The sequence below is a fragment of the Thamnophis elegans genome, chromosome 5 (assembly GCF_009769535.1).
Source record: "Thamnophis elegans isolate rThaEle1 chromosome 5, rThaEle1.pri, whole genome shotgun sequence".
Taxonomy (NCBI): domain Eukaryota; kingdom Metazoa; phylum Chordata; class Lepidosauria; order Squamata; family Colubridae; genus Thamnophis; species Thamnophis elegans.
In genome coordinates, this window is record NC_045545.1 from 64,066,958 (window position 1) to 64,081,477 (window position 14,520).

The 14,520-nt window shown below is 40.5% G+C and overlaps 1 protein-coding gene and 1 long non-coding RNA gene across 4 annotated transcripts in view; one reads left to right on the plus strand and one right to left on the minus strand.

Annotated features, from left to right (window-relative positions):
- DENND2D (DENN domain containing 2D) overlaps window positions 1-14,520 on the minus strand; it is a 39,330-nt gene that overhangs the window by 21,310 nt on the left and 3,500 nt on the right. The window contains exons 2-4 of the mRNA XM_032217985.1: window positions 11,039-11,217; window positions 7,082-7,194; window positions 4,828-4,897 (exon numbers count right to left, since the gene is read on the minus strand). Coding sequence (XP_032073876.1) covers window positions 4,828-4,897; window positions 7,082-7,194; window positions 11,039-11,217 — 362 coding nt within the window. The remainder of the gene's footprint in view (window positions 1-4,827; window positions 4,898-7,081; window positions 7,195-11,038; window positions 11,218-14,520) is intronic.
- Window positions 651-14,065, plus strand: LOC116509075. 3 transcript variants are annotated; one of them, XR_004255459.1, is made up of 4 exons: window positions 651-688; window positions 4,116-4,363; window positions 11,599-11,703; window positions 13,648-14,065. It is a non-coding gene; the product is annotated as an uncharacterized LOC116509075 (long non-coding RNA). The 3 variants fall into 3 exon arrangements; XR_004255458.1 differs by lacking the exon at window positions 651-688 and having other exon boundaries at window positions 2,905-4,363; XR_004255460.1 differs by lacking the exons at window positions 651-688; window positions 13,648-14,065 and adding an exon at window positions 12,134-12,576 and having other exon boundaries at window positions 2,905-4,363.

Here is a 14,520-nt window from a genome sequence, read left to right on the forward strand (position 1 = left end):
GGTGTGGGAAGGAGATCTTAAAGCTGCACCCTGTTCACTTACATGAATGCCTGTTCAACCTAAATGGATCCAAAATAGATGAATGGTCATGCTTAGCTTGTCCCAATTTTTTTCTTGATGCCTTTCTGCTAAACCCCTACAATTGAAATGGAGCTAAAGGATTGTGAGACCTTTTCCCCAGTTTAAGGTCAAAGCTTTAAAAATGTTCACCTTGGTGCGGAAGCAGCTTCTGTTAATTATTACACAGCCCTTCAAGTGTGCAAACACTTTAATCCTTTTTGGATATTGTGCCCCACATAATTGCAGGACAGAGAGAGTAAGGTTCCACTTGTTGGTACTGACCCAGCCACTGTCCACGGCTCTAACCTTATACATATAAGAGTGTGTGAGTGTGGGGTGGGTGTGTGGGTGTGCATGCGTGCGTGTGTGCGTGCAGACCCCTAATTTATTATGTAGATAAGGCCCTGAGTCATGGCAGCTTACTCATTAACAGAAGTTTATTCTATGGCTGAAACTGTTAATCATTATTTTATACAATACATTAATTGGAAGATACTTTGCAACCTAAAAATTGCTATGTATGTGTGTGTTTGTGTGTGTGTTCCAGCATAACTCTGGAACGCCTCGAGCAATTTCAACCAAACTTGGTACACAGATTAGTTACTCTCTGGAAAAAAATCTTGTGGAGGTAAGACACCCCTGAAAACCTTCGGTGTGTGTGTTCTGTTAAGATGCAGCCTGTTGTGCCTTAAAATGACTTCTACTGTACTGCCGTAAAATAGCTTCTACTGTACAGCGCAGTGGAGTTGCTGTGGTAATGGCTTCACAGTACTCCACAAGGGGGTTCCCTCTGGTAAGGGGGGAGAATCCAACATTAGAAATTATGTTTGGTCCGGACATTTTCCCCCTTAAATAAATACCCAGGCAATGCCGGTTTATCAGCTAGTTTTTCTTATTTATGTTTATATCATGATATCCCATTCATTTGGTGAACTATTGCCTAAGAACATACAAAATAACTATTTCTTTTAAATTTATTCATTGTGCAAGCTGGAGCTTCTGAGATTTATCCTTTTACCATTTCCAGCCCAAGAGACAGCTGTGTCCTACGGGACAGAATGCTGGGCAGCTGCTCAGAATGTTGCTGACTTCTCCATTCTAAGCTCCCCCTTCCTCTTCCTTCCTAATCATCTGAGCCAGAGGGAGCTTTTTAGAAGAGTTTGGGAAGAATCTCCAAAGTAATGCACTGCAAGCTTGCCTTAACTTTTTTTTTCTAATTACATCTCTAAAATATAGAAATAATTTCAAAGTTTGTTTTTTGTAAATATCTAAAGATTAAGCAAACTCCAAGAAGCAATAAAAGAAATGTGAGCAAACAGCTCTTCTTTATGACAAAAGCACTTAAAGATTGTGAGGGACTGATGCGAAAAATAAGAAATAACAGGAGAAACTAAGCTGGTGAAAGCAGGGTGGAGCGAGCTACTGACAGGATGAGAAGAGGGAAATGTGCACTCAGCTGCCACCTGTTTTACTTCGGCTTTTCTCAGTGAACTCTGTGAGTCATAGGACATATGTTTTGTTTCATTTCAGACTACCTGTTAACCCACCCACTTATTAAAAAGGAAGCCACAACTGGCTTCAGTTTCTAAAATGTGGTAGTTGTAAAATGTTCTAAAATCTACCTCACAGATCTCAATATAAAAACGTATTGTTATGTGTCAGGCAGGTACCAAAAAAAGGGAAAAGGATAAACTTGGAATACGTGTGTGTGTGTGTGTGTGTGTGTGTGTGTGTGTGTGTGTGTAAATCAAGAGTCCTAGAGTCCATCTGCAAATGGAACCATGTAACTCAATGCAAACGAATGTATATGATAGCATCAAGAGAGTAAAAGAATTGAAATGGAAATGGTCTGGTCACGTAGGAAGAACAACTTATGGCAGGTGGGCCAAGGCAGTCATAGAATGGATTCTACTTGATAAAAAGTAATCCCAAAAGAGACCTAAAGCAAGATAGAACTACAATGTCAGCAAGCACCCTGTTTTCCCAAAAATAAGACCTCCCCGGATAATTAGCCCAATCAGGCTTTTGAGCGCATGTGCTAAAATAAGCCCTCCCAAAAAATATTGCAACACAGCAGCAGCCATGAGGTGACCCCACTCACCGTCTCCTGCACCTCAAAAATAATAAGACCTCCCCGAAAATAAGGCCAAGCACTTATTTCAGGGGTCAAAAGAAAATAAGACTCTGTCTTATTTTCAGGGAAACACAGTATTACTGGCCCAATTGGCAAAAGAAAGCTCCATACCATATTGGTTTGAAGCATGTGGAACCTGCTTCATCCTGCAGTGGATAGACTATGCTACTCAGATGCTACTACTTGTCCCTAACTCTGCATATCAATTCAGTGTTCAGCCTCCCGCAAAAATTTGTTACATTCTAGTGTCTTTCCCATACAGCCACTTTTGCTATTCTTTCCTCCTGACTAGGAGCCTGGAGGGACATAATACGCAAATGTTGCTGCTTCCATAATGCACCTTTACCACACATCTGAAATAGCCATACAGCTGAATCACATGACACTACAAGATTTTTCAACATCACCAAATGTAGGAAAAATTTTCTCTAGCTGCCATGCAGAATGTGTCAATGGTTCTTAGAAGGCCAGGATTTGGGCACTGCATCCAATAATTATGCCCCCACACAAAGGACTTCCAATTATTGACTTAACGGTCACTAAATGGCAGCAAAAAAGTTCTACGGATATTCTCAGTCATCCAGGTCATGGTTATTCCAAAGGTGCTTTTTTTCAAAAGGCAACTGGGCTTTCTTTGTTTTGCTTGAAACAAAACAAAGCTTTGCTTGGATGAGAAGTGAAACGTTTTAAAGCAAAAAAAAAAAAAAAAAAAAAGGAAGTCCAGCTGCCTTTTGAAAAAGCACCTTTGGGAGTTTCTTAAAATTGTTGATTGTTGGTAATCAATCTACCAACCAAGCAACTGATTGACCACTAGATGGCAGCAAAGATTTAGTTGCATTTCTTTGTTGCCATCTGGTGGTGGAAAGTTGCCAACATTTACCTACTGTACAGTATAAATATTATGGAAGGTCTGAGAAAAAGTTTTTGCTATATGTCATGGATAAATATATTGTTCTGCATTTCAAAATATAGCCTAAAACTGATCATGGAAGCCATAATGGTCTCCTGCAGAGCTAAAACAGCACTGGCTCACAAGTGCTGCGCCCAGCAACCAGGTGAAGGGGTTGGTTCCATGATGGCCCAATTGCAACCAAGCAGATCATCAATCCTGGTCACATCAAGCACCTCTTTATCCCTAGGATGTCCACACCAGTCCACATCCGCAAGTTTTTACAATTATTCAAAATAGCTACCAAATTATCTACTTCAGGGAAAAGCATTACTCTTATAAAGATCAGTAGTAACTACTATTGTTTCTTTCTTCCCCTTAATTAAAATATGACATTATCACAGTGAATATATAAATTAGGCTGGGGAGAAGCTTAGAAGAATATAATAAAACACTTCAATTTTTTCCAACTTCCAAAACATATTTTGTCCCTATTCTTCCTTCACTTTCTCTCTCTTTATCTTTTCTCTTATCTTATCTGCATAGCATTACAGAAAAACATGTATTTACAAAAAAAAGTCACTTCACTCCTATAATACTCTAGCCCAAAGATGACTAACCTTTTTTTTCTCAGGTGTGTGTGGGTGCCCACACCCATAATGCAATTCCCCCCGCGTGCTTCCCCTGCACATACGCAAGCAACTGTCTCAGACTGCCCCCCTGCACATAGGCACGCAACCCCCCCCCTGCGCTCCCCCCCCCCCGTGCATGCAAACCCCCATGCCCCGTTTTGGGCCTAGCATGCCTCCCTGAAGCCTCCAGAGGCCGGAAACTAACAAAATGTGGACACCACTGTCATAATTAAACTAATTCAGTACAAACATCCTTTTTCCAATTCTGTATTTTATCCATTTGCTCAATAACAACTATGATATAATGTGGCTTCTGAGGATACAGGAATGGTCGGAAGCCAAATATTCTTCCAAAGAATAGCCTGCTCAAGCTTTAAATGTGAAATGTGGTATTTTTCAGATTGTTGGACTAGAAATCCCATACCTGTGGATTATGGAAGGTTGTGGAACTTGAGTTAGGAAAGCGAAGCAAACTACTCTGGGCCATGTGGTATGATTCTGGATTAGTCACAATTTTACAAGTGGCCACAATTCAATGCAGTCACTGAAAAAATGGTGGCTGCTTCCAGGATCGCACCACAGGGCCCAACAATGGGACGCTGCCCTCCTTCCCTAACTCAAGCCTGGAGCTCCAGAAATCTTTGAAAGGTAAGTGTGCGATGCAGGGTGAGGAAGTGTGGGGTAGGAAACAGACCTAAGGTATTTGGGGACCCAGCAGGGGGATGGAGGGGAGATAGGCAGGAGGCTCTGAAGCACCTGCATCTTTCAGGATCAGGTTGTAAGTAGCTTTGAGGGTGGGGGGGGGGGTCTGCTGTAATTTTGAATGGTCACTAAACAACTAGTCATAAGTCAAGTATTATCTATATTAAAGTTTTCTAATTTATCAAAAACCAGGCACTAGCAGGATGATTCAAATAGACAATAATATTTTTTAATCATGATGAAACATTTATTTTTCTGGCATTTTAAAGACTTATTTATTATATGGAAAGGTATGACTGCATGGAATGTATTGCCTCAATTGTATTGCCTCAATACCTCAGCCAAGTAAAACTCTTAGCAAGCCAAATATTGTTTTCCAAAACAATAAAATTAAAAGAGGAAATACTCACCAACAGTCTCCTGCAGTAGCCGATTTTTCTACTCCCATCAATATTGGTAAGGACAAAAGAAAAAGTTTCACTGCAAAGAATAAAAGACATAAAATGTTACTAGTTTTATTTGTTTGTTTATCATGTTTATATAGCTCCCTGTCTCACAGAACATGACTCTGAGCAGTGTACAATGAAAACTAAAAATTGGGGGGGAAATCTAAATTAAAAACACCAAAGTTACCAATGACAGAGTAGCACATAGAACTATCATGATAGGTGATATAGCCATTTTACTAAACTGGAAGACCACGTAGGCAGTGCACATGCGCAAAATGAAAACTGGAAGTGTAAGCCGCCCAGAGTGTGCATGCACATTGGGCAGCTGCTCTTCTGGTTTCCAACGCTCCCCTGTGTGTGAAGACCAGCTGGCCAGTGTGCCAGAATCCAGAAGAGCAACAGGCGACGGCTTGCATGTCCAGAGAGATGGCTCTGCGTACCATTTGCGGCACGCATGCCATAGGTTCACCATCATGGAAATAGGCTATCTGGGAGATGACCAAGATGACGGTGAGGAGAGCTTCCTGACCCAGGAATAGGCACAACTGGTAAAAATACAAAGTTGTGCAAAGGCCTTCCTAGTCACAACTGACAATTGTTTTTTGAGCAGGAGTCATGACTCCAGAAGGCTGTCCATTCTGCACACCAGGTCTGTTTGGAGCAGTACCATCCTATACCAAAGATGACCCCTAAACCGGAGCAAAAGCAAAACCTAGAGCCACTCAGCCTTGCCAGGGTTCAGTTGAAGCCTGTTGTTCCCCATTTAGGGTATCATAACTGCTAGGTACCAGGATAGAATGTCAGCAGCAAAATAGGTATAAAATCTATTGGGACTAAGGTAAAGGTTCCCCTCGCAGAGATGTGATAGTCGTTCCTGGGTCTAAGAGCAGTGCTCATGTCCGTTTCAAAGCCGAAGAGCCAGCGCTGTACAAAGACGTCTCCATGGTTATGTGGTTGGCATGACTAACTGCCAAAGGAGCATGGAACGCTATTACCTTTCCACCAAAGGTGATCCCTATTTTTCTAGGTGCATTTTTATGTGCTTTTGAACTGTTAAGTTGGCACAATCTGGGACAAGTAACAGGAACTCACTCCGTTATGCAGCGCTAGGGATTCCAACCCCCGAACTGCCAAACTTTCTGATCAATAAGCTCAGCATCTTAGCCACTGAGCCACTGCGTCCCTCTATTGGGACTACTATACCAAAATTTCCCAAGAACTCCATTCTGATTGATTGTTAGGATTTTTAACCCTATCCACAAAGTCAGGAGATTGCCTAACCATGTATAGTTAAACCTCAGAAAAAGAAATCTCTAGGAACATTAACTTATTATAATTACCAATTCTAATTCCCTTTGTGATGCCCAGAGCAGTGTACGAAAAAGCATGATAAACCATCTATTTACAAAACAGCACCAAAACCCATCTAATCACCAAACTATTTATTTTAAAACGCTCCCTTGAAACACAACAATAGAAATATGCCTACTTCAAATAAAATTCCATTAAAGCAGCCTATTTCCTCCTCAGTTGGCATCTTTGGGAGGGTTGCAGATCATCTAAAGTGCTGCTCCTGAACATAAGATTGCAACCTTTCTCTCCTCCAAAGTGCCATTTGTACTCGGGGATTCAGAACACTCTATTTGCTACATACAGGAAGCCACCAAATTAGCATTTGTTGAAGATCTTCAAAAACAAAAGTGGGAAAGTTGCCGAATTTGCTTGCTGAATAACTTATCAAATAGATTTTCTCAAACAAGCTGTACTGGAAACGCAAGAATAATAATTCTTCATAAAAAAGGGAGGGAAGAGATCCAAAGTACATACTGATTTAAACAAGAACCATTTGTTTCAGTGGTGGGATTCACTTACCTTCCCTACCGGTTCGCAAATGTGAGTCCCCACGCCACCTTCTGCGCGTGCTTACCACCTTCTGCACATATGCAAAAGGTCACACATTATGTTGGGGCGGGGGGGGGGGGTGGAACCAGAGACAACCGGCTGAATACCACCTCTGATTTGTTTACTCAAGTATCATATATTTATTCCACGCAGTGCAGTCTGCGTGCAATCATTCTGAACTGATTGATATATAGAAATGAGGAAAATGTTACCGTTGTTTTTATTTTGTTTTGATGGCACTCAACATTAGGTATACTTGGTCTCTTGTAAGACAGTTCTACAACCTTGTTGTATACTATCCCAGGACAGTTACCTCTTATACTCCATGAGGGGTGCCCATTCATTACCATTTGGGAAGCAGAACAAGGGAATGGCCTGAAGCAACCTTTCCTCTTCTTCACGCTGCCCTCTCAGTAGATTCTCACGCTGAAACACAAAGCAGAAAGTAGATAGAATAAAGTTGTAAGGGAAACTTTTTTGCATTGATACTTTCGACTCAGTGTTGACTCCTGAAAGTGCCTGGACAAGTCCCTGTAGTTTTGGCAAGATTTTGGAAATGGTTTGCCATTGCCTGCTTTCTAGGGCTGAGAGGAAGTGACTGACCAAAGGTGACCCAACTGGCTTTGCACCTAAAGCAGAATTAGAATTCACAGTCTTCTGGTTCCACGCCTTAACCATTACACTAGACTAGTACTTTCCTTATGACTTAATTTAAAAAAAAACCAATGTCTGGGTTTGTTAGAGATGCAAAAGTGAAAAACCACAAGTAAAGAAGTGTCCGCTAACATGAGTCCGCTTACAGACTCGTATTTAATTGTGTATGGTATGTATACTAATGTATAACTATTTTTGGAGACTTGAAATAAGGCTCAAGGTCATCCACTTTTGTCAGGACTAATGTCAGAAACAAAACTTTCAGTTCTTTTAAACAGATAATGTAAAATTATAAGATAATATTCATAAATCACTTTTTACATTCTCAATTGACATTCAATAATTATTATTAGCAATATGTAGGCAAATATTTTTTATAATTTCTTTTCTAAATTCATGGTTCAACAAAAACATATTTTTAATCTCCATATAATAAATATTAGTCTGTCTTTAAAAATATGATTGTCTCTAAGAAGAAACAAAAACTGGTATTATATTTTTAGACTCTTTACTCGGTTCCACCACAAAACTGCGATGCCCTTATCCGCGCCGACATAAACGCGGAGGCAAATCCACGGCATCTGAAGCGCTAAGAAAAAAACGACCCTACCGCCGCGACAACAGCGCGGCGACAGAAGGGCGTTCTACATGCTTCGTTCTTTGCCTCCAAAGGTAGCCCTCCTCCTCCAGCTGACAGCGGCAGCGGGCACGGGGCAAAGCGGGCTGCCCAGCAGCAGCAGCCCGCAGGAAGGGTCCAGCTCAGCCGCGGGTGGCAGCAGGAAGCCCGAGCGGGGCCGGCGACACCGGCGGTGGAGGAGGATGTGGCAGCGGCGGCGGCTGAGGCTCTCCCGAGGCCGGCGAAGCGGGCTTGCCCGGCAGCGGCCGCTGCCCGTCCAAGGAGATGTTGTTGAGGAAGAAAAGGGCGGCCTGCCTCCGCTGCGCAAGCCCGCTTCGCCGGCCCTGGGAGAGCCTCAGCCGCCGCCGCTGCTGCGTCCTCCTCCGCCACCGGCGTCGGCGGCCCCACTCATCCCCCCCGCAGGCTTCCTGCTGCCCCCCGCGGCTGTGCTGGACCCTTCCCGTCCACTTTGCCCCGTGCCCGCTGCCGCTGTCAGCTGGAGGAGGAGGGCTACCTTTGGAAGCAAACAACGAAGCATGTAGAACGCTCTTCTGTCGCCGCGCTGTTGTCGCGGCAGTGATGACGTCGCGGCTTTAGCGACGTGATTTAATCTCCGCTATTTTGCGTAGCGCGGTTTTGTCGTGCCACGTCTTTACTCAGTGGTAAAGTAGATGTTTTGTTGGGGGGGAATCCAATTCACACTCTGGCATTTCCAAGTAAATATCAAACATTAATTAATTACACTGTGATATTTCCCAGATGTATATTTAATAATTTTTTCCTTCTGTCATGTTAAAAATTACAATCTGATTTTAGTGTTTGGAAGCTCATGAAGGTCACTTCCAAGTGACTTTCTGGAGGCTACATGTAATCCCAATGCTGTGGGCTTCTGACACAGAAGATAATCAGAAAATACCAAAAGCAATAGTACTTAGACTTATATACCGCTTTACAGCCCTCTCTAAGCAAAAGATCTGAAAGCTGCTTCTATTCAGAATAAACATTACTATTCTGACAGTGTGATTCAGTATACAGTTTCCTAGACCCCATATACATACAATCTGGTTTTTACTCACCACTAAGCAGGGTTTTTACTAAAGGAAAAAAAAACAGTAAATGACTTGCAGAAATTTAGACATGCTCCTACATACCTTTCCTTCTATGTGCACCCAATCCTGAAGCAGAACTTCATTTAAAGAAACCTTCTCCTCAACAAAATCTAAACAGATCTAGGGATTTCCCCATTTGCAGCTAACCACAGCACAAAGATATCTAGCAATATCTTTTTCAGGGCCCCCTTAATATTGCCATTATTGTGTTTTATCTCAGCCCTTGATTGACATAGTTGTAAATCGGTATTAGTTTATTTTCCTTAATACTCCAACTTTGTCCAAGGACAGCTTTAAGATATATAAAATCCACTAGACTTTGTCACTCCTTCCTTTGAAAATAAATCAGATGACTGGCAGCAATGTGAAAAGAAACAAAAGAAGAAGGGCAGGTTCAGCAATGGAAAAACTAAATGTCATTGTGTTATACTTTCTCGGGGTGAAAGGTGGATGAGTTGCATTTCAGCTCAATAATAGGGAAAGGCTTCTAAGTTGATTATTAATCTAAGCAACAGATGCTGTATTTGATGCCTCCAAAGAACATCTTAGGAGCAAGGTCATACCCGTAGTAAGACATTTAAGAGCACCTGCTCAGGAAAGAAAGAGAAGTGGAACAACAGATTGCATCTTAAGCATCTTGTATTCACATCTGGTGGTTTTGGTGGCTTGCGTCATTTTGCAGCCAGTTGCACCAAGGCAAGATAGATTTTTACGTTATTCTTAAGAAGTAATCATATGTTTCCTTTTGCTACATAGGCTGAGTGATGAAAATATATAGTCAAATAAAATGAAGTTGCTGCACTATGAAAGGGACCCATATGAAGCAAAGCCACAAAGCAAAAGAAAAGATGATGAGGCCCAGATGATGAAAAATAGAAAATAAAGGACACAGGAGAGGATTACTTTGGGAAACACGCAATTAGACCAACACAACCTAAGCTTTAGCAGACATCCATACATTTTTTTTATTAGAGGACAGATACATTTCATGTACTCTCGAATAATACAAACTGTTTGGCCATTCCAATATTGGTGCCTTCTTTATATCTATGTTGGCTAAAAGTTGTCCTGCAAAAGGTTTCTTAATTTTATCTATCTAGAAGCTCTGACATCAATCAACCACTCTCCCTTAATGCCTTGAGATAGGCTTTAATAAGGTAAAGATTCCCCCCACACAGATGTGCTAGTCGTTCCCGACTCTAGGGGGCGGTGCTCATCCCCTTTTCAAAGCCAAAGAGCCAGCGCTGTCCAAATATGTCTCCGTGGTCATGTGGCCAGCATGACTAAATTCCAAAGGCACATGGAACACTGTTACCTTCCCACCAAAGGTGGTCCCTATTTTTCTTCTTGCATTTTTTTATGTGCTTTCGAACTGCCAAGTTGGTAGAAATTGGTACAAGCTCAGTCCATTACGCGGCGCTAGGGATTTGAATTGCCAACCTTTCTGATTGACAAGCTCAATGTCTTAGCTACTGAGCCACAGTGTCCCTTAAAGGCCTTAATAGCAGGTACTAATGTGGATTTATTCCGTGTTGTCCTTCAGCAGTGCTCTAGGCATCTCTTCAGCCATTTCATTCCTTCAACTTATTGATAAACTCCAAAGCACCACAAAACACTGGACAGCATCACTTACTGAGATGTACCACTGAGTATCATCCACACATTCATGAAAGCTTATCTCATGACGAGGGATAATCTCACAGAGAACCTTCACGTAGATGTTAAAAAGTGGAAAGAGAACACTGGGTGAAATGAAATTGGGGCACAGACAGCCATGGCTGTTGCTGCAGGTTTTGCCACATATTTATCTCTGAGAAATATTTGAAAGGCCCCTTTCTCCACAACGTTCTAATTTCTACACATGATGGAATCATTATGTTCAATACCTTACCTTTGGAAATTGATAGGTAATCTTGGGCTCATAATTTCCCTTTGTGTCCCTTTTAAGTGAGACCACAACCAGATATTCAAAAAATGGGTGTCCAACTGAATGAGAAAAACTGCTTCTTTGTTTCAGCCTTACATCAGCACCAGATTTGCTTTCTGTAGGATTTACATCCTGGGAGTCACCTGTAATGCAAAACAACAGCAACGCTATCACTTATAATTTGAGAAATGTAAAATGTAGAAAGATCAGACGGACATTCCATGTCAAGGAAAGAGAATTATCTGCCTTGAAATAAATGCTTCTAAAGGTAGCAAACTGAAACCATTCCTCACCATTTTAGAACCTATCTGCTGCCTATAGACACATGCAAGTGCATAAACATTTGCCCTAGCTTCTTATTAGTAATGCATAGCTAGCAAACCTTTATAGCTATCAGGCACATTAACAGTAGCCTCACCTCCCATCCTTATTACCTGTTGCTGCACACATCCTCAGTCTTTATATAAAATGTCCCCAAGAAAGCTTTGATGATCTGAACCATCTGCTCACAATTTTTGTCTTAGGGTTCCTGCCTTCAAAATAACCTGCTCTGAATCGAGAGTATTCTACGTTCACCTCTACGCTGACACCTGGTCTCTTAAATGCCTTCACTGGCATCCACTTGGCAGGTAGATCCTACATAAACATATCTTGCTTCCTTCAGGGTTTCCTGGAATGGATGCTGTTATTTCTATGGTGGCAATTTTTCATTAAAGTTGCTTTCAACTGTGTTTAATTGCATTTGCCTACCACTGTCTAGTAAGAATCAGAAAATCATTATAAATCTTTATCTATGGATCAGAAAGGAAGAAAAGAAAGAGCAGAACAAGAGTCGTTTTGTGTGGGAGATAAACAAAAAAATAAATAATATGTATATATAAATGCAAAGAGCTTCTTCTGCATTAGTCAAATAATAAATTACAGATAATGACTGCATGAGGCTGCATGTGGCAATGTAACTTTTGCCAATAAGTGGATTCAACTGCCTGAAAAGGGGGGGGGGGTCAAGTTTTAAATATACAAGGCTGTAGAGGAAAATCCCTTCTGTGTTTGCTTTAGGCAGCTGATTCTATAGATAAAGAAGTGTGGAACATCATTACCAATGCAGAAACAAATCTGGGAGAAGAAAGAACACATTTCCAAGCTGCCATGTAATCAAGTCAGCACCCAATACCCTTGACATCTTGTACATCAGCTGCATATGAAAAACATGCTAAGGCTATAAGCCACCCTTAATTAACTACTTTGACTGTGGTTATTGGGCATGCTCAGCACAGACCAACCAATTATATTATAGCTTTTAAGAGCATGTTTTATTTCACACAACACTGTAATGGCTATTTTGCTCAAGACATTAGAAAAATATAAATTAAACATATAAATATTATCTGAAAACTGTATTTGAATCAAATGTGGTTGTAAGACTCAATTATTTGAACCGAATATAGTTGAACAAAATATAGTTGCCCACTTGTTCCTCTATTCTATGTAATGTCAGTGAAAACCCTCCAATTAGAACTTTAGAATAATTTAAATATTGACAGCATAGCCCCATAGATTTGCCCACATTGATTGATACTATCGAAATCAACTAAATATTTCCTTTTGGTTAGTGAGGAAATAAGAGGAAGGAAGGAGCAGAATTTACAATGAATTTTTAAAAGACTAAAGCTCTGTTCGTCAAAACTGCATTCAAGATAGGATTTAAAAAACTATTGCTTTATGATTTGTAGTATAGACATAAAATATGCTACTTCCAAGATATATTTCCAATGGTATGCTAAATTATAATTGGTAGTTCATAAAATTAAAGTCAAGCTTAGTAAAGTACTTATAAAACCCATTTTGGAGAACTGCACCTCTAAAAATGTTTATACTTCCCAAATTATTACACCTTTTTAAGATATAGCTGTGTCTTTAACCTAGAAAAATTCTAATAGCATGTAAAACTTATTTAGAAAAAGTATATTCCAAAAAAAGAGGTATGTATAAATATAAAATTATTGTAGGTAAGATCTCAAAAGGATGGAGATTTTCTAATGTACTGTATGATTTAGTTGAAACCTCTATTACTTTTAAATATAAGCTTAAAAATCAGGAGAGGAGGAATCAGAAAAAAATGTGATCTGAAGAATCACATTCCTATTGTCAAGATCAGGATATAACCTTATTTCACAACAAAATAGACCTAAAATGTTCTGAAGAGGGCTTGTAAAGTTCCTTCTTAAATTGCACAACTGAAATCTGAAAAAGTGCCACCAAATATGAATACTGTCTTCTTTGTCACTATTGGGCAACATTCTTTTTTAGTTAAAGATAAAGAAGAAGAGAATTGCCACTGCCCCAAGATCTACATCCAACCTTTTTCTTACCATGACTAGCTGGGGAAGAATGGGAGAAAATTGGGGAGGGGGGTGTTGATGGTTACTTTAGTGCTAATGCTCACATCCCCCTGGCTGTTCATTCCATGGTATCAGAGAGCAGAAGCCTATGTCCAAGAGATTTCTGGACTAAAACACCTGTAGGCTCTTTTTTATACATTTTTGTTAATGTTTCCTCCTTCTGCACTATAGGAAAAAAACAAGATGTAGAACCAGCCCTGGAATTTGGCAAATCAGCAAAAGCTGCAAAACACATATGCACACACACACACCCAGAGATTAATGGGCTCTTCACTTCAAAGGTTTCCACTGAAGACTTGGAATCCTCTGAGCAGTTTTGAAGTGCTATCTCATCCATCAGATGAAATGCCAGAGTCACCTCTTCCTAATGAGGACAACAGCCTCCTGTGGACTAATGACTTCCAAGAAACTATTGCCTCTGGTTAACTGCACCACCCATTTTAAAGGTTGCATTTGTATTTATGTTTCCAACTATGCTCCAGCTGACAAACTAAATAACACCCTAACCATATACACATACCCATCAGATTGCTTAGTAAAATGCTGTATTTTAGTTCTCTGACTCTAATAGCAAATAGCAACTATTTCTGTAACAATTGACAATCTGAAGAAATCCTTTGATGCCCATCCAGGATTCTTACAGAAAGCAAATTACAAAAAGATTCTATCCTCATGTATCAACGTAAGCAGTTGTTCTTCATAACAGCATGAATGTGGGCAGATTGAAATCCAGAGACCTTGATCAAACCAACTACTTCACTGTCAGCTTCATGCTACGGACATCGTTCATATGAAATGCTTCCCAACAAAAAAAGGGGGAGATTCAGTTGCTTTTCAGAAATACTACTACCAGCACTTTTAATAAACAGGATCTTTTTAAGGACTATTTAGAATAATTACTGCTATTGGGGAATTCTCTGATGACAACATGAAGCCTCTTCTAAACAACATTACATCAGCTTACTCATTCCAAAATGCTGTGTCTGTCTCCCCCTTCCTTTTCTGCTTATCATGCTTTGAATAACTGGAAAAAGGGGAGGAGGG